Source organism: Callorhinus ursinus, unplaced genomic scaffold (genome assembly GCF_003265705.2).
Source record: "Callorhinus ursinus isolate GAN/ISIS: 27379988/994484 unplaced genomic scaffold, GSC_fseal_2.0 scaffold4, whole genome shotgun sequence".
NCBI classification, from domain to species: Eukaryota; Metazoa; Chordata; class Mammalia; order Carnivora; family Otariidae; genus Callorhinus; species Callorhinus ursinus.
This window is the reverse complement of record NW_027397066.1, coordinates 76,706,703-76,731,280: the sequence shown is the minus strand read 5'-3', so window position 1 is coordinate 76,731,280 and position 24,578 is coordinate 76,706,703. Positions and strand designations below refer to the sequence as shown.

General features: G+C 38.6%; 1 protein-coding gene across 3 annotated transcripts in view; it reads right to left on the bottom strand.

The window, feature by feature from the left end:
* Positions 1-24,578, bottom strand: part of GRID2 (glutamate ionotropic receptor delta type subunit 2) — a 1,442,323-nt gene that overhangs the window by 9,123 nt on the left and 1,408,622 nt on the right. The window contains exon 16 of one of the 3 annotated variants that reach the window (XM_025873456.2): positions 20,213-24,474. The exons of the other annotated variants lie outside the window; for them this stretch is intronic. Within the exon in view, the coding sequence (XP_025729241.1) occupies positions 24,052-24,474 (423 nt within the window). The 3' untranslated portion in view covers positions 20,213-24,051. Of the gene's footprint in view, positions 1-20,212; positions 24,475-24,578 lie in introns of those variants that run through there. 3 annotated transcript variants of the gene reach the window in all.

The window sequence follows — 24,578 nt, the reverse complement described above, 5'->3', positions numbered from 1 at the left end:
GTTATCTTTGACCCACAAAATGACATCAAAATATGGCATGCCAACTATCAGACGAACACATTTTCTTCATATTAATCCCAACCCCGGAAACACAAGTGCTTTTATTTTCTTAAATATGTAAAATTTAAGAGAACTTTAGCCTTTTAAAGTAGATTGACGACTTCTAGACCTAGCAATGCTTCCATTTATTGGACTAATCACTAAAATAAGGTTCACTGTCTCACTGAAAAGTATTACAGCCATGTTTAGAGAAACCTCTTGGGAGAACAGATACCTATGAATTTTTTCAAATATTTTTCTTCTTAAACAAAAGCAAAATGTAGCAATTGGGTTAGAAATTAGTTGACTGAATTCAGAGTGTCAATTAAACTTTTTATTACGTAAAGAGTAAAAGGGTGTATACTTGAAATATCACATCTACCCAAATAATCCTAATCGGTTGCTTTTATTGATTAAATTTACCAGCTAGTCACATAGCCTCTATTTCGGTACCAGAATTGTGAAATGATCCAGTTAATTCAAAATTTTAGTTATTAGCTGGCTTCCAAAAATTTTATTTATTTTAAAAATAGATAGTTGCTTGGCTTAATTTAATATTTTTTGTCTTTTCGTTTCCAGTTCTTCCCCTCTTCCCTCTATGTCTGCGTGGATATGACCTAAACATTTTTCTGAAAGGACAATGGGCTGGTATTTTGTACAGTTTCCCCTTGAGCTCACTACCTATTTTGAGGGACTTTAGGGATCATCTATTCCAAATTTCTCATCTCACGAAATAGGCAGACTTGGAGAGTTTACATGACTTTTATTTCTCAGGTCTGGCAGTGTAGCAGTTCCTCAGTAGAGATGGCTTGACTGGAAAAATCGATGCGGAGTTACGTAAATACAGCACCACAGTACTGAAGACATTGCATTGCAGTGACTCATTTACAATAATAAACTTTCATAAACACTATCTCATAGCCACAACAGCACCACGAGGTGAGAATCATTAACGGTAGGGATCATTTAATGGGTGAGATAACAAGTTCAGGATCATTCCATGGTTTTCCCAAGATCAGACAGCTAAAGCATTGCAAAAGCTTAGGTTTGAACTCTTGTTTTCTGACTCCTGAGCTTTGGTGAGTAACCACCGTGCATACTGCCTATAACCGCTTTTCTCTCTCTTGCCTTTCTCCATTCTCAGACAAAAGGCAGGAACTGGTCTTATTTATCTTTGTAAGCCCAGAACACTTGGATAATGAAGAACACTCAATAAAAAACTGAAAACAAAGAAACCCGGGACTCTGGCTAACTGGTCCAGCTCTGTTTCTTCTACACCACCACTCCATTCAGCAGACAGAAGGTGGCATTTGAGAAGGTAGAGGGAGACTTAATGTCACAGGTACAGAAATGCTTCAAAGCATTTAAACTAGCAAAATTTATTCTGTGTTGTCCATAACATATTTAAGAGCAACTCTGGCTACCTGAACGATTCGCCTTACTGAGGACAGACTTTGTTAACAGTTCCCTGATGTGCCCGATACCTAAGTCCTCGACATTATGTGCACGATGCATAGTCTGTAAACTCACACTTGATTTAAACTTGACTTGGGGAATTCGCTCATGGTCATTAGCGAGGTTCTTCTTCACCTCCCCCGCATGTGCTTGGCCTCCAATTGAGTTTGGGCCAAGGTCCCGGGTCTTCAAACACCAGCCACCGTATCTAGGGGGTTTCTCTAGTCATGGGTCCACATTGCTTTTCTGATGAGCTGCTCACGTCCCAGGTTGAGGGGAGAGTCCCTTTCAAGTCCAAAAGCTTTGCTGTTTCTCCTTGTGTTTGGGAAGTAAGATTATTTGGAGAGACTGGAGTCCTGCACTACAAGCCTCCTCTCCGGGTCCCCTTTCACTGACAGCTCCCTCGCCCCTAACCCATCCCCCTCCCCGCCGTTTTTTTTTTTTTTTTTTTTAATTCTTGGGGACATGTCGGCCCTTCTTACTTGATGCTTCCAGAGTAACTCTCTGGCATTTCTGCATCTCCAGATCTTCTCAGATCATCTCTGATAACTTTAAGTTTGTACCAAAGGCAGGAAAAGCACCTGCCAGCTCTTTCCGCTTTGCAAAATTCCCGCAAAGAAACACAAAGGGCCTGGCTCTACACTTAGAGGAGGAAGGAGGGAAAACTGTAGAAAGTGGAACATAAATTCGTGCTTCAAAAATATCCTAGCACAGATGATTTTTGAACTAATGCATGAGTGGTTTTGACACAGTCACTATGATGCAATTATAATTGTTAGTTTGTAGGGGATTTTCTTTTTGTCTTTCCAAGGGCAAAGTGACTTGGCATCTCCCCACCAATTGCTATTGAGACATTTCTCTGCAGGGCCCCTAGGAAAGGCAGCTCACAGCTCAAACGCACCACAAACTCTCTTTCCTGGAGGAACGAAATTAGAGCTTCTAGACAAAGAAGTTTTATTTTTAAATATGCATTAGAAGTAGGAATTGCTTTGTTATCGAAATCTCAAAAAGCAAGTACTTTGACATATCAGTGGAATTATAACAATATTACAATAAAACGTTGAATTTGAAATTTGAAGAGTGACACAATACCCTTTTGGCAGTGCATTCCCACAAAGGCCCATTCTTTGCCCTGCAAGTCTCAGATCAAATATTACTGCCCCAGGGAGGCCTTTTCTGCCCACTCTATCTATCTCCTACTTTATTTCCTTCACAACCGTTTCACTATCTGTAATTAGCTTTTGTGCGAAGCAGAATTCTAAGATGGCCCTCAAAGTTCCCACATGCTGCTAGATGAGTTCTGTATAATCCTCTCCCCTTGAGTGTAGGCAGGACCTGTGAGTATGATGGAATATCACTCCTGTGATTAGGTTACTAATCAGTTAACTTTGAGTTAATCACAAGGCAGATGATCTGGTTGAGCCTGACCTCATCAGACAAGCCCCTAAAGAGGACGGTGGGGGGTGGGGTGGGGGTGCGTTCCAGAAGTCAGAGAGATTTGAAGCGCAAGAGGGCTTATGAAAATGGCCATGTGGAAAGGAGTTGTGAGCAGCCTTTGGGAGCTTTGAGGGGCCCCTGACCAAACAAACCTCAGGGGAAGAGAAGAGGGGATACAGACCTATGTCTGCAAGGAATGGAGTTCTTTCAACACCAAACGGACTTGGAAGAGAATCCCTGGCGCCAGAAAGGGATGTAACTCAGCCAACAGCTTTATTCCAGCCTTGCGGGACCCCTAGCAGAGAACGAACTTGGGTCCCTCCACACGTTCCCTCAACTCTTTCCCCTGCCCGCTGGGTACATTATTGCCTCGAACTAAGTTCATAAAGGCAAAGCAATCTACACACAGTTTTCCCATGAACCACTTGCCATTAACATACTCGCTTTTAAGACTCAACTGACTGCGTCATACACATATTCCCATGTAGTATTATTTTTAGATCTCAAAGTTAATAACGTTTATAGAAATCAAGAAGAAGCCTGTACTTACCGACCTGGTTATAAGAATGATAATAAAAACAAAAATAGGATGTTAGAGAAATACCATAGTTTGAATTAAAAAATGATATCAAGCACTAAACATAAATTTGAAATGTTATATTATTATGGATTTGTTAATACTTATTTAAATAAGTAGCAAGTTTAAGTTTAAATTGTAGGAACATGTCCTTTAGCAAAATGTACACTAGCTCCTTTTAGTTTTATTTTCTCCTGTCTTTTGTCATTTTCTACATAATTAAAACCTGTCTTTAAAGTGGAAATTAAGTGAATTGCCTCCTATTGATAAGTATCACTACCATATACTAAGGTAATAGTGTCTTACGAAAAGAAAAAAGTTATTTTCAGGAGACTGTTCAAAATAACTAGGATTAAATATATCATAACTATTTGTGATTCTGTTCATTGTTTTCTTACATGTTTCTATCTCTATGGTAAAAATACCTTCTATGAAAAACGTTACTGATATTTTTAACTCAAAACGGAACTTGGTTATCAGTTCCAATCTACTAGTCCATCAGTATTTGTTTTCCAAAGTAAATAAGAAAGAAATAATAATTAAGAACCGTAGTGTTGTGCTTAAAGATGACGAACTGGGGAATGTGACAACTATGAGTTCTTCTCATCTTCCTCTACTGAGTCTTCCATTCGTGACGAATATCCTAGTTTAACAACAGATGCCAGGAATCATGAGGGGGGGGGAATGGGGTGAAAAAGAAAAGAAGCTGGCCAGGCAAAATTTAAGTCCTGAGGGCATGTGGCCATGTTACTTAATTTGAGCGGCATTATGCAAAACAAAACAAAAATTATCTGCGAGTTGGCAAAGCCTGCTTGAAAGTGCAAAGCGAGGAAGAAACCAAGTTAGTGTGCAGCCGATTTAAGACATGCTCGCTGAGGGGCTTTGAAGAAAGCAAGCTGCACGACCCCCACCCCAAGCATAAATAAACTCCAAACAGACTCATTTGCCATGAAGGATGAAATGTGGAGGTGCCGTGGCGCCTGGGTCTCTGCCTCTCCATGGCTCCTTTCCCCAAGTCGTTCTGGTGGGTTTTTGTGTCCCAAAGTTGTCCCTATGCAAACAACAGGTTGAATATTGTAGGTGTGGGTTATTAAAGTGTCCCTGGGACAATGGCAGTCTGTGTCCCATTTGTAACGCTTGGATTAATCTTTGGAAAGTGCACACAAAATGTGACATGATGTTGGCTTCCAACATTATTCAGTCTGCATAGCAGCAAATCCTGCCCTGTCTCCCTGGAAATAAAACTCCACAGACGTATCACTGCCATCTAAAAAGGAACCTATCATTTATGCTCAGAAGTAGAGACACCCTGATAGAATTTCTATTAGGGGTTTGATTTTATAGTTTGGAGAAGCATTTATGATGGAAACAAATTTCATTCTATCAACTTACTCATAGGTCTCCAGGAAGAGAATCTGCAATCAGGTAAATCATATATATGCGTACACACACACACACACACACACACACACACACACACACACACAGGCTATAGATGGGAAAAATAAGAAAGCCTTTATCTTTCAAAGAGAATTCCACAGTAGATTAGATTGATAACCCACAACTGGTCCCTGACAACAGGCAGGATTCTCGACATCATCCCTCTTCTCACCTCATTTTCCCCTTTTGATTTTAAAAGCTCTAGAGGAGAGCGCCAAGATGTGAACACTGGCTGAGGGAGGCACGCTGAGAAGACAGGGTGCTCCTCTCATTTCCTTTCCTTTTTCCTACGTCCCAGGAGCTTCTGAAGCTTTGAGACCCAGCCTCACCTCATCATTTATCAGAAAATTCTTCTCAACTTAGGTGTCTTGTGCACAAAAGGACTAAGTGGCATTGTGGAATTCAGAAAGATGCTTTCTCAAATTACTTGGTTTTAAGTGCATCTCAATATTACAAATTTAGAAGACAGAACTAGGACTATTGAAATAGAGGGGAAAAAAAGCCATGTTAAATTATAGACAACCATCACCGATAGGTGGAATTCGCATAGAACCAAGTTGGAAACCAACTCCACACATAGGAAGAATTGGAAGTTGCCTAACAAAATGGAACTGGGGGTGGGGGGCATAGGGGGGAGTCAGGGCATTGTTCCAGAACGAGGGCTTTTAAAGCATGTTATGGATCAATGTCTTTATCTTCGTTATTAGAATCCAATTATTTCCAGTGTAATCTTTTTTGTCTCATAGAGATAAGCCATTATCAAAGCAGGTTAGGAATGGCTTCTTTCAAATTCTATGGTACAGATCCGTTTTACAGTAATTTTGTATGTGGGCCCATTAAAAGACCAAAGTAAGCAGAATGCTCAGTCTTTGGTCCAGAGCGGTCACCCGTTTTCCTCTTTTATTACCGTTTGGGAAGTAAATGTCATAAATTTTAAGCTATAAACACGTGTTTAAAATATTGTTTTAATCTGTTTGGCATATGGGACTTGGACTTAGGGTTTTGTTTGGAAAAGAACATAATTTCCATTGAAAAAGTAATTGTGGAGGATGGCATCTCCATTACATCGACCCTGCTCTGCAAGTTACCTAGAAGAAATGGGAAAGTCCTTGAACTCTGAAGTTCCATGCTTCCAAGGGCCTCCCTGGAGTGGTAGCTGTAACAGTGGGCAGAGGAACAGGTGTCCCTCCAGCCGGGGCATCGTGACTATCATGAGTCCTTCTCTCGGCCCTTGCTCATTCAGCAAGATAATGCAAGTGATGCTGAGACTGCACCTTGGTCACAAGGGCCCTTGGTATATAGACTTTAAAAGTGCATGTTGCCCTTTCCTGATGTGCCTTTCTTCTTGGGCTTTATTTTTCACCTGTGATATGTCTACTTGGACATATTCTGATAGTTGCGTTGATTTCGATATTGTTCTGACATTCATTCTATTTAGAATTCAAAGAGGGGTAGAAGGAGGTATGGTAGGGTTACCCAGAGTGATTTTTGTTCAGGGTGGGCCAAAGGTAAAAGGAGAAGAATATTGATAGCAATGTAGATAGGGAAGAACATGGCCCAATTCATAATTTTGCATCAGCCAACTTGGTTTTCAGTTTTCATCTGGGGGGCATAAATCAGATGAAACCCAGACTTGCAAGAAGGTGGTTTAATGAGATCCACAGAGGAAGAGAGAGTCAGGATAATTAGAGGCATCACCAGATTAACCTCATAACATCACTTTCAAGAGAAATAACCATTTTCACCAATTGTTGAGAGAGTTTGACCGAGGACTGGGATTAAAACTGAGTTTATTTTTGGGACTCCCTGGGTGGCTCAGTCGGTTAAGCATCTGCCCTCGGCTCAGGTCGTGATCTCAGGGTCCTGCTCAGTGGGAGTCTGCTTTCTCTGCCAACCCCCGTGGCTGTGCTCTCTCTCTCTCAAATAAAATAAATCAAATCTTAAAAAACAAACAAACAAACAAACAAACAGACTGAGTTTACTTTTACTGAAAAAAGCCTTAAAAAAATTTTTTTTCCTGAAGATTTGGGTAGTGGGTTGGGGTTAGGCTGTGTCATAGGACTTTATATATAAATTATGGATGTCTGAAAACAAGGTGGACAAAATATAATCATTTGTTATTTTTATTTCCACGGACAAAGAAAAAACAATAACACAAAAATGCCACAATCTCTCAATCTTTTAGAGAGTATAAGTTACCTGTATGTATAGGTTTTAGAGAGTATAAGTTACCTGTGTGTATAGGTTTACAGCCTTGTAAAGAGAGTAAACATTAAAATAACCATAAGGACTTAAATGGTGGGCTTACTTACCACTAAAAAGAAGAATAAAGCACGTTTAATATTTCTTTTTTTAAAAGAGGGCTTGACTCTTCACAAAATGCTATTGCTTATAGAAGCCCAGGGAATTGAAGCTAAAATCTCGACAAGTGGTACCACAGCACCACCATCTGGCTTTGTAAAAGAGAGCAGGGAGTCACAAGGTAATAGAGGAAGACGAAAGGTAAAGTTGTCTCTTCCCTAAAGAGAGATTGGAGAAAGGAAAACAAGGAACTCGCTCAGCCCTTGAGTTTCTCTTAACCCTGTAGCATTGCGTTTGCCACTATTTCAGCTAACCTAAAATGTCTATGGTATCAGAAACTGCCCCGGATCTCTTTTTCTGTCTCTATTTTAATTTGAAGAATGAACACATTTTTAGTGGATAAAATCTTTAAAAAAGGAAATCTCCTTAATGTTAACAGTCTTTCTTTTCATTTTTTAAAAAATTTGGACAGAAAATAAAAAGTCTTTTATTTTAATATTAAAAACTGTAATTTTCATGTTAGTCTGTAGAGCTTCTATAAACAGGCTTACCTCACTGATTTTCACTTTGCCTTTTGGTTTGATTGTTTCATAATGTTGTGGAAGCTTCTTTGTATTTTTGGTTTTTATTTATTTATTGCTTCTTTGCATTCTTAAAGCTCAGAGATATTTAGGATGAAACATATTCTAATACATAATCAGAAGTACAATTTTGACCCTGAAGAGATGGTGAAATAATTTTATTGCATATTTAACAGTTTACTTTCTTTGGAATAAAATTTATACTTCTAAAATTTGAATGCTTTAATATTTTTTTACTTTATATTGCAAAGTTTCACAAGATTGTACAAAATTGCTAAGTAATAGTGTGGCGAATGCATATATTTTCATGTGTACGTCTCTTTCAATGAAGACCTTACAGAATTGGCTTGAAAGATAAAATGTTAGCTTTTACTGTATTTTGCCTTCTTGCAGCATCTATATTTGATTAATTCCTACATTTTATCAAGCAGTAGTGTGCAGAATGATAACATTATAACACTGTTTCGAGCCTACTGTGAACAAGGAACTGTTCTAAGTGCTCTGCGCTTCATGTTAAGGCATGAAATCTTTTCAGCAAAACTAAGGAGTGTCCTATTTTTATTTCTACTTCATGGATGAGGAAAATGGAACACAGAGACATTGAGTAACTTGCCTAGGGTAGCAGAGCTGACAAACGATGGATATGAAAGCTGTTCTTGATGATGACACTAAATGTATTTTCTCAGTATAAAGTACTCTAAAAATATTTAAAGGTCATGCTCTCTCATATTACTGTATTTTCTCTTTGTGCAAGAACCTAGTGTAAAAATACTGCCTTTAAATCATTTTATGAAAAATATTTCAATTGTGTTAATGGTTAAACAACATTTTTTGAAAGCTAACCTAAAAAGCAACCAAGAAATCATACACCATGTGCTCAAAATAAGTGACTTGTAAATGAACTTCTAGAAATGAATTTTTGTAAATTGAGGACTTTTTTTTTTTACCTGATTTTCTATTTTAGGTTCTAAATAATGACTTCAGATAATTATATTGAATTATTCATGCTCATTTTATTGTAGTGTGTTCTAAAAAGTAATTAAGAGAAACTGTTGGGGCGCCTGGGTGGCTCAGTCGGTTAAGCATCTGCCTTCGGCTCAGGTCATGATCCAGGGTCTTGGGATCGAGCCCTACGTCGGGCTCCCTGCTCTGCGGGAAGCCTGCTTCTCCCTCTCCCACTCCCCCTGCTTGTGTTCCCTCTCTCGCTGTCTCTCTCTGTGTCAAATAAATAAATAAAATCTTTAAAAAAAAAAGAGAGAGAAACTGTTGCTAATATTTTAGCTATATACAGAGAAACCCTCCAGTTTTTTTCTATTTGTTAAAATGTTCAGAATTTTCTAAAATTCTCTAGAGGTTCAGATGCTTCTGAAACTCATACTCTATCAATTTTAGAGAGTCTGTGGATATTTGAGTCTTATGTAACAATTGGCCTCCCGAACAACACTTAAACAGAGCTTGTTGGAATTATTTTTCAAACATAGTACAACGTGTCCCATGTTATTCTAATGGAGATAGAAGAAAGTGGGGCCATGTAGGATATTTTACTATAATTTCAGTCTCTGTTTTAAAGAAAGAAAAGATGTGACATCAAAAATATCATAAAATGTACTGTTTTGGTGCTGAATTGGAAAATGGATTTTGACAATGTTGGATGTCACTGGCTAAGTTCCTAAGTTCCTAAAAATCATTTCTATGGTTATTTACTGAAAATTTGAATTATAAAAAACTTTTGGTCATCTATCTAGCATTTGTATTTGTTGACTTGGACTTTTGCCAGCATACTAGTTCTCCATGGTTAAGCTCTTACTTTGGGATGGGATGAATACGAAGAAGAGGAAGATTGTGAAGGGAAGAAAAGTTATTTCTCTATTCTCCGAAGATGCAGATACAGAATAATAAAAAAGATGATTTGTTCTCCATCATGTGGGCAAGGAATGGTGCAAATCAGACTCGAGGGGGTAAGCCTGTTCCTACCGAGAGCCACCACACGAGGGCGCTGGCGCTGATCCCCTTTCAACAGGAGAACGGTGAGAAAACAAGCTTTAGATTTCCCTTTTGTATATGGTGCACAAAGATAGTGAAATTGACTTAAATGAGGAAGTAAATATTTTCTTATATGAATATTTTTCGACAGAATTAAGTTGTGATATATATATATTTTTTTTAATATCCGATAGGAAGCCATTAGATTAATTATCCTTGAATGTACCTACCTAGATTGTAAAATTTTGCTGCTCAGAACATCCATCGCCTATTGAGTACCTTTCCATCTTCTTATGAGGCTTTTCTCTTCTTATCCTGAGACTTCAATTCTGAATGTTCTGGCTAAACCTAGCTTCTACCTTTCCAGGGTGTTGTTGAATATATCTACCTGGATATTACCTTCATTTCAAATATGTTATTGAGAGAGGGAGAGAGAGAGAGAGTGCTACCACAGGAGCAGGAGGGGAGGGGCAGAGGGAGACGGAGAGAGAGAATCTTAAGCAGGCTCCATGATCCTGAGATCATGACCTGATCCATACTCAAGAGTTGGAGGCTTAACTGACTGAGCCACCCAAGAGCCCCTCAAATGTGATAATTTTTAATTTTTTAATTTAAAAAATTTTAAAAACCAAATATCATCTTCTACTCCACCTAAAAACTAATTTCCCTGAGTTTGCTGTTTCTTCGAATATCCAACCTCAAATCTCTGTCATGACGTTTGAGTGTTCCTTCTCTTTCTGCAGCTAAGCCAGCATTAGTAAACATGTGGGTATATTTCTCATTTGAACTTGACCTCACCATAATGAAGCTTGTTAATCTCATGATATGATTGGTCATTCTACAAGGAATAACTCAATAACTGACCATCGTTTGAATCCTCCACTTGCTGCTGTACTCTCAACGGTGACCTCACTACCTGTACCTTCCTGTTGCGTTTAACTGGGCTCAAGACTCTCCTGGCTTGGAAACAGACCCCCTTCTTGGATTCCCTTCTGTCCATTTTCTCCCTCTTTCATCACCACGTTCCTTGGAAGAGCAGTGTATAAGCCTTTCCACGTATTCCTCCACCAGCTACAGTTTGGCTTCCTTGTCTGCCATTCTCCTCCACACTGTTCTCGACAAGATCTGGAAGACCTTCCTGCTGCTAGTTGTAATGGGTACTTTTCCTTCTGGGAGTGCAGTTGACAACACTGACCACTCTCTATCGAAATACTCTTCCCTTGACTTCGGAGACTACTCACTCCTCAAGTGTTCTTCCTCATTCTGTTTTATTTTTTTTTTATTTTTTTATTTTTTTTTAAGATTTTATTTATTTATTTGACAGAGAGAGACAGTGAGAGCAGGAACACAGCAGGGGGAGTGGGAGAGGGAGAAGCAGGCTTCCCGCTGAGCGGGGAGCCCGATGTGGGACTCGATCCCAGGACCCTGGGATCATGACCTGAGCCGAAGGCAGACGCTTAACGACTGAGCCACCCAGGCGCCCATCCTCATTCTGTTTTAGCCAGAATGCTCTTCTGTCCTGTGATCAAGTGTTGACCTTTCTCAGGGTTCTGTGTCCAGATCTCATTTCTGCTAAATAGACCTCTTATTCCTTGGATGATTTTATTAACTCTCATGGTTTCACTTACACTAAAAACTTCAGAAAAGGTCCCAAACCCAGACCCAGACCCCATTCCCACCAAAGCTGCCCCTAGAATCTTCCCACCCCCTACTTCCTCTGTGCTACTACAGGTAACGAGGACTTGATGCCACACAAGCTTCCTAACTGGTCTACCTTTCTCAGATCTTGTCCTATTCCCAAAGCTTTCTCCTAGGGCAGCTCGAATGATTCTTTAAAGTAAGAATATGGGCAGGTGACTACTTCACTCTATACTCTTCACTGACTACCTAGTGATGCCTGGAACGTGATTCCTAAAAAATACAAATTCTTTAATGTGGCTTATGGAGGATTTTGAGGACTGCTTTTTACCTCTTCTTTTTATTCTCTTGATAGTCTCTGTTCCCTCTAAGTTCCGACTTGGTGTGACTTTTTTCAGTTCCTGGAACAAATCTTGCCCTCTGGCTTCAGGTCTTTGCATACGCTGCTCATCCCTCTTTCTTTTGCCTGGCTGACTCTCAATTATACCTCAGCTTGGAATCCTGGCTAGCGAGCTTTTCCTTTCCCTGCACTAGGTTGCAAATCACTTTGCATTTACATTACTATAGCACTTATCACAATTTATTGTCATTGCCTGTTAAATTGTCTGCCTTCCCCAGGAGACTGTAAACACTACCATATTACTAATATTCACAGCTGTTCAAAAATGGAATAGACTATAAAAGAGACTACACTCAAACATTAGGTAGGTGGTTGGATTTGATTTTTATAGTTTTGTCATCTTATGTTCTTACTTCTCTTCATGGGCCATATGTTCCCACCAAATTATTTGATTTTTCTCAAATGTGCTTTGTGCTCTCCTCCTCTGTGAGTTAGACCATATCTTGCTCTTTGCCTAAAAATGTTTTTTCCCCTATTCTGTATCTTTGGAAATTATACTCCTTGTTAAATCTAGTTCCTACACCATCTTCTCCACAAAGACATTTTATCACCCCGGTGAAGAAAGGTCTTGCTTTTCTCTGAATTCTCAAAACACTATAGACTTTTTAAAGTACTTATTATGTATCATTTATAATCACTGTATTTTGGGGCGCCTGGGTGGCTCAGTTGGTTAAGCGTCTGCCTTCGGCTCAGGTCACGATTCCAGGGTCCTGGGATGGAGCCCCGCACTGGGCTCCTGGCTCAGCAGGGAGCCTGCTTCTCCCTCTGCCTCTGCAGGTTGCTCCCTTGCTCGTGCTCGCTCTCTCTGTCAAATAAATAACTAAAAATCTTTAAAAAAAATAAAATCACTGTATTTCAATAAAAGGATACCTGGAAGAGTACCATCTCTCCCTTCAATTCCTATACTATGTTGTAGCACTTTTTTGCTTTGCCTTACATTGTAGTTATGCATATGCAGGACATCTCTTCCATAATAGCTTTGAGATCTTGCATGTTTATGTTTCTATGTTCTGCAATGCCTAGCATCTTGGCATGTGGAGATATATGTATATATATATATATATATATGTATGATGGACTCTCAAAATGTAATTGTTGAATGCATCAACCAACTGGCTCTCACCTTATCTTCTGTTTCCATAGGACCTTCTCTTTCAAGCCAAATAGTCTTATTCCTGGCTCCAAACTTGTCCATTATATTTTCCCATTTCCTCTTTGCACATAGCTGTTATAGTGCACATTCATATTTCTCATTGTCAAAATCCTACCTCCTTGGCTCAAATATTGCTTTCTGTGAAGGCTGCCTTAGTACTTCCTGCCAGAAGGGATTCTTGGCTAAGGTGCTTCGTCGTTGGTTAGCGGACCACAGAAATACCATGGGAAAAAAAAATGAAATCATGGAGTGACCTGACTTGAGAAGTAATGTAGTAAGATCACCTAGTAAGATGTTTGAAGGGAAGCTTGTAATGTTTTCCCACAGAGGCTAGCATGTGTTTAAACTTGTCTGGTAGCAGTAAGGCTGGAAAAAAGGGGGTCAGGTAGGAGAGTGTTATGTGAGGTGACTCAATAGGGCTTTGTTTTTCCAACGGATCCGTTAGAGGGATGCTAAGAAAGTGGGGAAGAAGACGGAAAGATCGCTGACATCACTGGCAGAGATAAAAACCACAGGAGGACCAGCAGGTTTGCTGGTCTTCGAGCAGTATCTGCAGCAGATGCTAATCTGGCAGAGTATCAGAATCTGTTTATGTTCTCTAAGCGACTATGACGCATGCATCACTTATATTCATCTTTTATGAATATTTTATTTACCACTTGTCGTTTTTGTATCAAAAATATAGTCAGCTGGTGAGGACCAGCTGATCTTTATGGATCCCCATAGTTTTCAAAGCCTCTTGCAACAATGGAAGGCTATAAAAGGGCCTTTTACCTTCCATCTCTCTTTGATGTCAGGAGCAGCCTGTTGGGATGGAAAGGGCATGAGTTTCTGAGGGAGAGATATGTGGGTTTGAATTCCGTTTTGGTCACTTACTATTTGGATGACCTTGGCCAAATGACTTAACTTTCTAGAGACTTAGGTTTTGTTTTGTTTTTAAACTGTTCGATTAGTATCAGTGATAGCAAATTTACAGAGATGTTATGAGAATCAAGTGAAACATGTAGGTAGTACCTAGCACTGTGCCTGGCATATGGTCAACATGCCCTCCCTCCCCATGGTTGTTATATTTAGAAGAACATAAATATCGGCTTGTTAAGGGCAAGAATTAAAGCAGAAATTGGCAACTTACATCTTCAGATGAGAAAGGATTAAAGTCCCTACACTTGAAATAATTCTAGCTGAGGGTATATGCCATATATTTTATGAAGTGCAATTAAGAAACGTGTGACTGCAAACTACCTTGAAATTCTTATCTTGTGCAGATATTCAATACAACATGTGTATACAATTTGTGTGCTATCTCTTTTATAGGAATAGAAAGATTAGTTCTGTGTATGTGTGTGTGACTCATGGCTTATATTTTAAAAGTGAGATTCTGGGGCAAGAAGTGAATTGCAAGTGATTGTATTCTCAAACAATTTGAAAAGCAGGTTTTATCAAAATTATTCTCAATTCATAAAGGTGCATACTACCTATTTCTTGTTTTCTATTTGATATATGACATTTCCCCCTTAGAACTGGGAAATCATCTTTGACCTTTTAAAAGTGAACCATTATCATTACCTCAGTGTTGAGAGACAGTTAAAGCTGACAGACAACATCTAGAACAAAATCCAAGTAGCCTTTTTGATGGCCTGCTTGGTGAGATCTAACCTCTTTAACTCTCAGAGGATAAGATTGGTGATGATGAGTATTTCAGACCAACCTTTGGATTCTCATATAGTACTCTTAACTGTGTTAGTGGATGCTTTCTGAACTCTCGAGCGGACATAGACTCAGAACTAAAAGCACACAGCAATTACAGGAACCAAACACGTTAGTTCCACAGGTTTTTGGTTTGACTTACAGCCCCAAGTATACTGGCTTTCACATAGCAGGTGTTTGTAACAATCGGGCTAATTTTAATTTGTTCCTTTTATAAGACAAGTCTGTGTTTAAAAAAAATTTTTTTTCGCTTTCTATTCAGTATGTCTGCTCTGTGGTCATTTTAGTAAAGCCTACTGCAAGGGGACTCTGCTCTAGCTCATTGTCTCCTTTAAGGACATTGGAGATATTGGGTGTATTTCAAGCCCAGTTATGTGATCTGAGTCACTATCACCATATCACAGGACAGTTTGGTCAATTCTGAGTATTCACTGTGTGGGAAACGGGATAAATCTCACGTGAGAAAAAGGAATGAGGCTTGTTCTGCAGCATTTCAAAGAACCAGTAGGGGGCAACTTTCAACACAATACGAAGACCAGCTGTAAGGAAGAATAATCAAACGGACAATTAAAATTGTTGAAAGTGCTAGTGGCCTGCCTCAGAACACGTCGGAGTTGAGGTTGTGGTCATCTGTCAGGACGTGCTATTCGGAGGTGAGGGAAATCAGAACCGGAAGTGAGATACATGAAGAGATCAAAACAGAGCTGGTCTGACTGAGGCCCAGTGAGCCTTACCTCCGCTGAGCAGCACCCCCATAAGCCCCGAGGAAAACCCTCTGGAATCTGGGGAGCGCAGTTTAAAAATCATGGACTCTGGATAACGCCTACCCCCCATGCGTTCCGAATCCCTCATGTAGACTCCTAATGACGGAAAATAAACAATTCTCAATTCTATGATTTCTTCTCCTTAAACCCCAATTTAAGAAAAAAAAAAAGAATAAAACAACATAATCTTCTGACTTTAGCACTTTTTGGTAAGATTATTTCTACTTTTCTAGCATCTGAATTTGAAAAATCAGTCATATTTGGTTTCTTTTTCTCTTTTACAGTCTGCATTCAGTTAATCTTCAGGTTCTCTCTATTCTCCCTTCAAAACGCATCTACCATCTGCATCTTTTTTTCCTTTTTGGGCTATTGCAGAAGTTCAGATCATGCCTGAATTATTGCACAAGCCTTTCATTTGGCCTCTTTTCCACTGCATTCTATGAGTTACTACCAGCTGGATCTTTCTAAACCACCCCCTTAAGAGCATGTTTCTCCTTTGGTAAAAATCTTCAGTGGCTCCCCCTTGCCCACGCTGGAGATCTCCATACATCTCATGCTTGTGAGCCTCTGTGAACAGTATCCCGGCTTCAGTCTCTCTCTGATGGTTCGAGGGCTGAAATTCAAATGGAGGCATGGCCAGCGATTGGCACTCCACGCCACTCTCCCATAACACTCAAAATGGTGGCAAATATTTAGGCCCAAGGAAGGGTGGGAAAGTGGCAGCACTTCGGATCCCAAGTTTGATTTACATCTGGCTTTATAATTAATCTGCTGGATCTAGTAACAGGCATTCCACTTTGTTCAAACCACTCCGATGGTTTCTAGGCTCTTACAGCATCCTATAAAGCCTTATAAGTTGGGCCTTGTGTTACCTTCCTGAGCTCAATCTCTCACCCCTCACTGTGGTCTGGCCACATGGATCTTCTTCCTGTTCTTCAAACATGCCCGGCACACTCCTGCCTCAGAGTCCTGGTACTAGCTGTTTTCAAAGTCTGGAATGTTCTCTCCTCAGATAGCGACAGGGCTAACTCCCTCCCTCTTTTGAAGACTTCAGTCAAATGTCAACTGATCAGTGAGGCCGCTCATGGGCACCTTATTTAAAATAGGAAATGCCTACTCTTACTCTAGGCTTCCCACTCCTTTTTGTTTTTCTCTATAGCACTTATCAGCTAATCCATTATATACCTCACTTATTTATTCCGTTTACTGTCTGTCTCCTCCAACCGATTGTAAACTCTGTGAGGGCAGGGAGTCTTGTTTACTGTGTGTCCCCAGCAACTAGAATAGTGTTTTGCACACAGCAAGAGCTCAGTGAATATCTGTTGACTCCATGAATGAAGGAATGAATAGATGAACAGTGTATAGTGCAATCTCTTGAGCCCAGCCTACAGGCTTTCCACAGTCTCACCTGAGCTTTACTATCTGCCACTTCCTGACATGAAGCCCATATTCCAGACAACGTGGGCTATTGATCCTTCGAACATTCTTTCCCATCTTTGTGCCTTGCTTGCACTTGGAAGCCCTTTTGCATTCCCCCAACCTTTCCATAGTCTCTGTGATTAGGCTAAATTTCCTCTTATTCTGGGAAATCATCCCATGGTAGGCTGCCTTCTTCTTCTCTTCTCATAGAATATTTACTCTATCAACTAACTTGATAATGGAATACATTCTGCATCATGATATAATTTATATTCTTGCCTTCTGATGTTATTTAAACTATGACTTTGTATTTAACTTTTCAAAAGCTTCTATTTTGTTTCTCCAACTTCAGGAGCTTTCTGAGGAAAGGCCAGGTGTCAATGACTAGAAATGCTCATGGACAGAATTCCAGACCAGGGGCTTACCTCACCACCCTGAGACATGATAGAGTCAATACCTCAGCACCCTTGGACCCCTGTTGGCTCAGGAGTGTGCCTTGGCATACCAGTTAGGATATCTCTGTCCTACGGTGCCTTGCTCATAGTAGGTGCTCGAAAACTGCTAGTCAATGGACTGATTGATCTTGTGTGATTGTTTTATTCTTAATAATCGCTCTTCAGTGTTACTAAGGTTTATGTATATGTACTAATACTAGTTTTCTTTTTTTAAAAGAGACACATAATCATGATTGTGGAGTAAGAATTAAAAACATCATTTAATAATGATGAAAAATAATTAATTAAAATATATTAATTGTTGGCGATTGAACTATTTTATAGGACTTACCATGTTAATTGGACACACCAAAAAATGGAGGTTACACACATGAGGAGTGATTTTATATACTTGTTGCTCAGTTTATGAAGAGTTTTACTATGATAGTTCCATGGGGAAATCTGAGTGAGTGAACAATAAATTTTAAATGCTTAGTCATGCAGAAGTGAGGCTGGAAGTCCCCATTACATGTATATCTTGCTACACTGCTTAGTTATTTTTTATTTTTATTTTTAATATGTTCATTTGTAAGTAAGTACAGTAGGAAGTACTATACTCATTAAAAAAGATCGTATGTGAATGAGAGTTCTGCATTTGGTATCTAATGTCAATTATGTCGATTAGAATTATGACATGGCTATAACCCATGTAGCAACTAATGTCCAGAGCTCTCCTTAACATTCCTTATGGAAGTACTTGAACATATTAGGCATTCAATAACTCTTCCTAGAATAATAAAGTCAAATTAAATGAGCTGGATATGTGATGCCTCTATTTTCAACTTATTTTTAGTGTGTGTGTGGTTTTTTTAAATATATCTTATAGCTACCTTTTATAAACAGGTATTAATAGAGGCCTAGCATTAATTTGAAAGTCAACTTTAATGTAATTTTGGAGAGGAATTAAACATTACATCATAAGTGTGAAGTAGATAGAGGTGCCCCTTGCTCTAGGAAGTGGCTGATCCTGAAAAGTCTTATATCACTTAAATTTTTGCAAATTGAATCTTATTACACATTAGAGGAACTAATTCTCAAAGGCCCCCATCATGAATCTTTTGTGTAGTGAATAAACAAATTGTTTTTTGTTTTTTAATAGTGATGTCCAATTTTTAAGAATGAAAAATAGCCACAGGTGTCTGCTACTTAATTCCTAAAAATTTTCAGTGGCACCAATTTAAAAATTAGACACAACATTTTTAAAAACCAAAGTGTGCCTCTTACTCACATTTCAAATCTTCTGGCAGGTAAAGTAGTCATTAAAAGCACTGTTTCTCATCCCTGTCTAGCTCTGATGTTGTATCATTTTTTGATTTTGTGATATGTTTCTCCTTCTGAAACAGCTGTTATGAAAGCTTCATTAGTTTTTAATTAAGGAGAATTAATGTCATCCTGAAAATGGTTTGAATTTTCCATTTCATCACAGGTTGTTTGAGACTTTTGAAACATTCTGCCAGTTCTGAGGTGGGAACCAGTAGTCTTCCCCAAAGGGAAACCAGGCCTCCATTCCTCCCAAAGGCCAGACAGCCAGGCCTACAGCATGACACAGGTAATGACGTGTCTAAAACGCACAGTTTTTTTCTCCCTCCCACTCTGAGGAAACTCTAGGAAATGTGCAAAATTAGTCAAGAGGTGACACTTGGTCCTATCTTGTATGTAATAACAAGTATAGGAAAGCTTTTAGATAATGAAAATGTATTACTGAAATTTGAACGATTTTTGCTTTATTACTAAGATTACATGGGAATAAAACAAATGAGAATGATTGAAACAAGGGAAATTTGGGAAATTCAGGTGAGAAAACAAGCGACTTCTCCTTTAGTCTGTTCCTAACCCCATGGGAGGGTGAATCTTTATGTGGTGTAATTGTTCTGTGCCTCTGTGGAGCTCTACACATGGAGCAAAACCAGGAGGTTTCTACTCTTCTGGAATTGTGTGTGGGTTGGAGGCTGTTGTCCTGATTTGGCTTCCTGTAAAACCCTGCTATATATTCCTCAGGCTCATAGGTCACACTGTATCTTAGATGACAGGAAAGGTGGCTAGGGATCTTAGTTGCAATATAAATGAAAGTTGATAAATGTTGAAAAGTAGCCTGAAAAGGATTCACTGTGTAATCCCTGTGAAGCAAATTTAAACACTGAGGGGCTCTATCACAAGTGATTAGACCTGCAGGAACAGAAAATGAGTTACTGTGGTCTGTATCATCCTGACATGGACATCTGAGGGTAGGAGTCAGTCTCTGATTGGTATGCAGGTATTGATAAGGAGGAGGGGCTAGTTAATAGTTTGCCTGTAGCTTATGGGAATTTTCACATTTCTGAAAAGTTGACCTCATGGTCTGGCATCTTGGGAAATCTCCAAGTCTTCTTTGTGGAGGTGATCTGAATCTAAGCAGATAGATTCTATTAGCCCACGAGAACTGCCAGGATGGCTTGCCCCAGTGAGTTGGAATGGCCAAGGCCAAAGAGGACTGCACTGGCTTGGAGAGACTCATTCTGCTTCCTCAGAAAGTCTGTAAGGTGGTCTCTGTATCTTGCATGTGATGTGGGACAAAGAAAGAACTGGGCATTAGAACACATCCAGACCCATTTTTAAACATACATATTCATCTATGCCGTGTGTAATTGCTTAGCACAGTGGCTTTCACAAAATAGGTTTTGAGCGAACACTAATAGAATAAAATAATAAATAAATAAACAAATAATAGAATTAAGTCTATCAAATATAACAAACTTTATTTCCTGATTTTTCAATGCTAGGTAAGTCGTTTCCGCCCAAGGGAGCTCATATGCTACTTCATGAGAGGGTATTTACTACAATTTGTTGAAATGATAACTATGGCCATACTTGTTAGCCTTTTATTAATATCTGATCACAAAGATTGGAAATAGGATTTGTTTTTAGAAATAAAACATTCTAGAAGGAAGTCAATTTTTAGTGACACCATTACATTTTTCAGTTATCATGAGATGTACATGTAAGCATAAAACCTGTGTTTACCAGTACAGAAATTCTTAGTTCTGCCTCACTTACTATACTCAATAGGCCTGAACGTGTTTCTCCACTCCAAATTTCTGATTATAAAATACTAATAATCTGTTATCCAATCGTGTGGCTTGGAAAGGTATTGTGGATCTTCTCATCTTTTTAATTGATGAAGCAAAGTACCATTCAGCAAAGTCTACTTTTTAAAGTATTTATTCGGTTGACAACCAATCCCAAATTAAAAGAGATGAAAAATAACATAATTATGAAAACAACAAATTGCCTGTATGTAGCTTGATATGTATGAGGGAAGAAAGGAGGTCTTATAATCTTCTAATGTATGACTGAGCCAAAACCTGTGCCTAAGTTCTGACATGGTTGAAAGTGACAACCAGTTCTCTTAATGATTCACCGAAGGAAAGATTTCAACATCTGAGTGGAATAAAATTATATGGATATAAGGTATTTGTCTGGTTTTGAAATAGCAAGGTTGGTGTAAGTGGTGCGAACCAAGCAGACAATGGGTTAAAGGAAGTAGCCCTAGAGAGAAGCAGGATCTGGCTTGAGGTCTGCCTCACCCTCTGACCTTGGGGAAGTAGCCTGAGGTGTTCACCTTCCCATCTGTGAAAGGAGCGGTTGATTCAGGTGCTCTAGTTGGCCGCAGACAGGAGGGAAGGTTCCTAGAGATTTGCAGCCTAGGCTTGGGGAGAGGACCTGGTGGAGGCATTGTCCCTGAGCCGTCCCTGCATTTAAACCCATGAGGACCTGTGGATATGACTGAAGCATGGCAGAGTTAAATAATAATAATTAAAAAGGACCCAGTTTTAAGTGTTATGTTAGATTGTCAAACATCTCGGCAAGTCACAGCTTCTTAGCATCTTATATTCCCTTATTTGCAAAACCAGAGAGAAAGTCTAGATCTGTATAGTTCATCATAATTCCAACATTTAAAAAAAATCACTTTTAATAGAATTTTAGAGCAGCAAAGATTTTAATCTAATTAAATATGTTTTCAGATATATATTCACTGAGTGAGTTAAATGCTAGACAAAAATATTGTTGTTCAAATGAGGAAAGTAACACTGTATTAGAAATAATCTTGAAGTCAATTAATTTTCAAATTAATAGATTCAACATGATGAGTATTTCCCTAACAGCAAACAATCATTAATACATAAATTCTAAGTTTAATTACCCTTAATTTCCTTTTTCTTTTCCTTCTTCCTTCCTTTCTTTCTTTTTTTGTAACAAACCATCATCCTGCTATTCTTATAATGGTTGCATTGTTTACATGAATCAGGATAACTCTCTCCCAAAAAAGTGCTCACAGAGACATCACAAATATAAATATATGTGAAGAAAAACAAATATATTGTTGGTTCCAATTGTTTCAAATAGCAGAAAGGCAGTCTTTCATTGGTTTAAGAAACGCACACAGTATTGTTTTTAGAGAGCCGCTCCTTTTGGCATAGTTCTGCTAGTAAAACTTCATGTGTTTCATGCTTTAATTAACTCAAGATAAATTTTTAGAAAAATTCAGTTCATTCTGTGAGAGAGTAAGCATTGTCAAATTTTATAGTTAAGACTTCAATGGTATGAGAGCAAGTTTAGAAAACATTTTTATTAGACAAATTATTTAGACAAATTACACACAGAAAGCTCTGCGACTCATAACTGAGGCCTCCAAAAAGTGTTTTGTGTATTTGTATAATAGGCAATACATCAAAATAGGCCTATTTTAAATATTGTACATGGTTAACAGTTTGTTGATAGCTAAAATCACTGCAACATCTGGTACGTCCCTATATAGCTTGTTGTAAAGAATTTTTTTTTTTTTTTAAATCAGAGTTGTGAATGAGATCATGAATGTTACAAGGGAAAACAAGTCGTGCATGCACTTAGGTACTTGTTACCCTGGAAACAAAATGGTTTTTGCATGATAAGAAAATTTTCTGCCTTACACAGTAGACAATATTTGAAGATTTAGTACAAAAACAGTGACAGTACAAGATGCTCCCCAGAACAGAATTAGCATCAAAATATAATATACCTTAAGAATATACCTTTTAATTTCTCCTAAAGCAAATCACATAGGTTGATTCCTATATCAATCCTAGCTACGGAATGAATTAGATTAAAATAAGTGTATGGCTGCGTAAAAACACAGGATAAGTTCTTGCTTCCTACTTACCACATTTTGATTTAAGGATTACAAACAGAGTTCATTCTCTATTTCTAACAGGTAAGAATGCTACTTTAAAAGGATCGTGCACGAAGAGGCACTGTTTTTGCTGTCATCCTCCTATACACTTGGCACTAATGTAAAAAATACATAACTCCTCCAAATAGAACTAAATAAAAAGGTGGAGGGGGGGTTAAGTCGAGAGCCCAGTATGGTCATTATATTTTCTTCTTTAGGATAATGTAGGACAGTAATTAAGGCCACATCAATATTTCATAAGGGCTCCCACCTCTCCCCAACTACAGTTGTATCGATTGGCTTTCTGCTTTGGAAGAGAATTTATTAACCTTCAATGATCTACGTTTCAACTCTTCTAGAGCTCTATGTGCTGCTGTGCACGTGGTCCTGCTAATAGCATTTTCCATTTAGATAATTCATGAAAAGTAAAATTATCAAGGTTAGCTTTATACACTGCTGAGTAACAAATGCAAAACCTACTCAAAGGAGTTACATCTAGGAACAAATATTAAATCGCCCTGGATGTTTTAATAACAAAAGTATAAAATATTCTCTGTTCGCAAACAATACGAGTCAGAAGAACATTAAAGCAACCTGCCTTTTCTAACTGAAAAGACCCCCTGCACTATACATAGTTCCTGTATACAATGCTTTTTTTTTTTTTAAAACTAAAGCTTTATTAAATGAATTGCAATAGCAATGGCCGCCCTTTAATATATATACACATTATATAGGTGCATATATATGTATATATAGATGAGATACTAATTTATTTAACACAATAGAGGCTTCTGCCATATGATAAAGTTTACTGTACATAAGAAAAAACTTTTAATACTGTACAATCACATAAAGGTCATATGCACTGTTGCAGTGCGAGAGTAGTTTTAACTGTAGTCTTGACTGGCATATTAATGGCTTTTTTGTAATCCTACAAAATTGCATTCTCATATTATGTGGCCTGAATGGTCTTTAAATTATTTTATAAACACTGCAGGGGTTGCCTTTGGTCCACAGTTAAAGGACACTCAACAACAGTGGAGCGTTGTATGGATGCAGCAGAAGAATGTAAAAAGACTGAAGTTATTGCAATTATATTTTTAAAAATAGAGAAATGTTACGTAAGAGGCCTTTATGTAAAATTAATCCTGCATATACTTTTAGTATACTCAGTGCACATTTCCTATACTTGAAGTACAGTATATGAAAAGCGGACTAATAGGATCCTAGTATACTATATTCTGGGGGAACAAGTTGAATAATGAAAAAAAGTGGAGGGAAATGTACAGAAAGAGAGGAAGAGAAAGAAATAGAAGAGAGAGAAGAGGGAGAAGGTGGAGAGAAAGAACTATAATTGTTACTAATAATCCTGATTTTTTTTTTTTAAGTGTTACATCCATGTTAGTCCCACAATTTTACAGTTGCTCCTTGCAAAGGGAGTCCTACAAAAGAAACAGTGAAGAGATTTTGTTGGATGCTCATATGGAGGTGCCTCGGTCTGGATCATTACCCAGATTGAGCCCCAGGGTAGGAGTTGGTTGATAAGGAATAGATGACATTGTTTTTATAGGACTCCTGAAAAAGCCCCCATTAGGTGCCCTGTGCCTAAAAGGGCCAGTTCGGTGCTCAGGCACGTTGCCAAAAGCGAAACCAGAGGCAGCTTTAGCTGACAGTGTGCGGCTAAGAGTCTGGATCTGCTCTGGGATAAAGGTTGTTGTGGTGATATGAGTGTTCCTGAAATCACTGATTTGCTCCAGTGCTTGTCGTGTTGGCAAAGTGTCAATGTCCAGAGGGGTCAAGTCAATTGACGAGGTGGAAAACTGTTTATGGGGGCTGTCGTCATCAGTGCACAAGCTATTTACACGTCTATGGAGGTGCTCCAGGTCAATTTCCTTGTCATCCTGGAGATGAAGAAAAAGAAGATAAGGTTCTCATCAGTACTAGCTTCCATGGTTAAAAAAAAAAAAGTAGTTCAGCAAACATGATATGTAATTAACTGAACTTT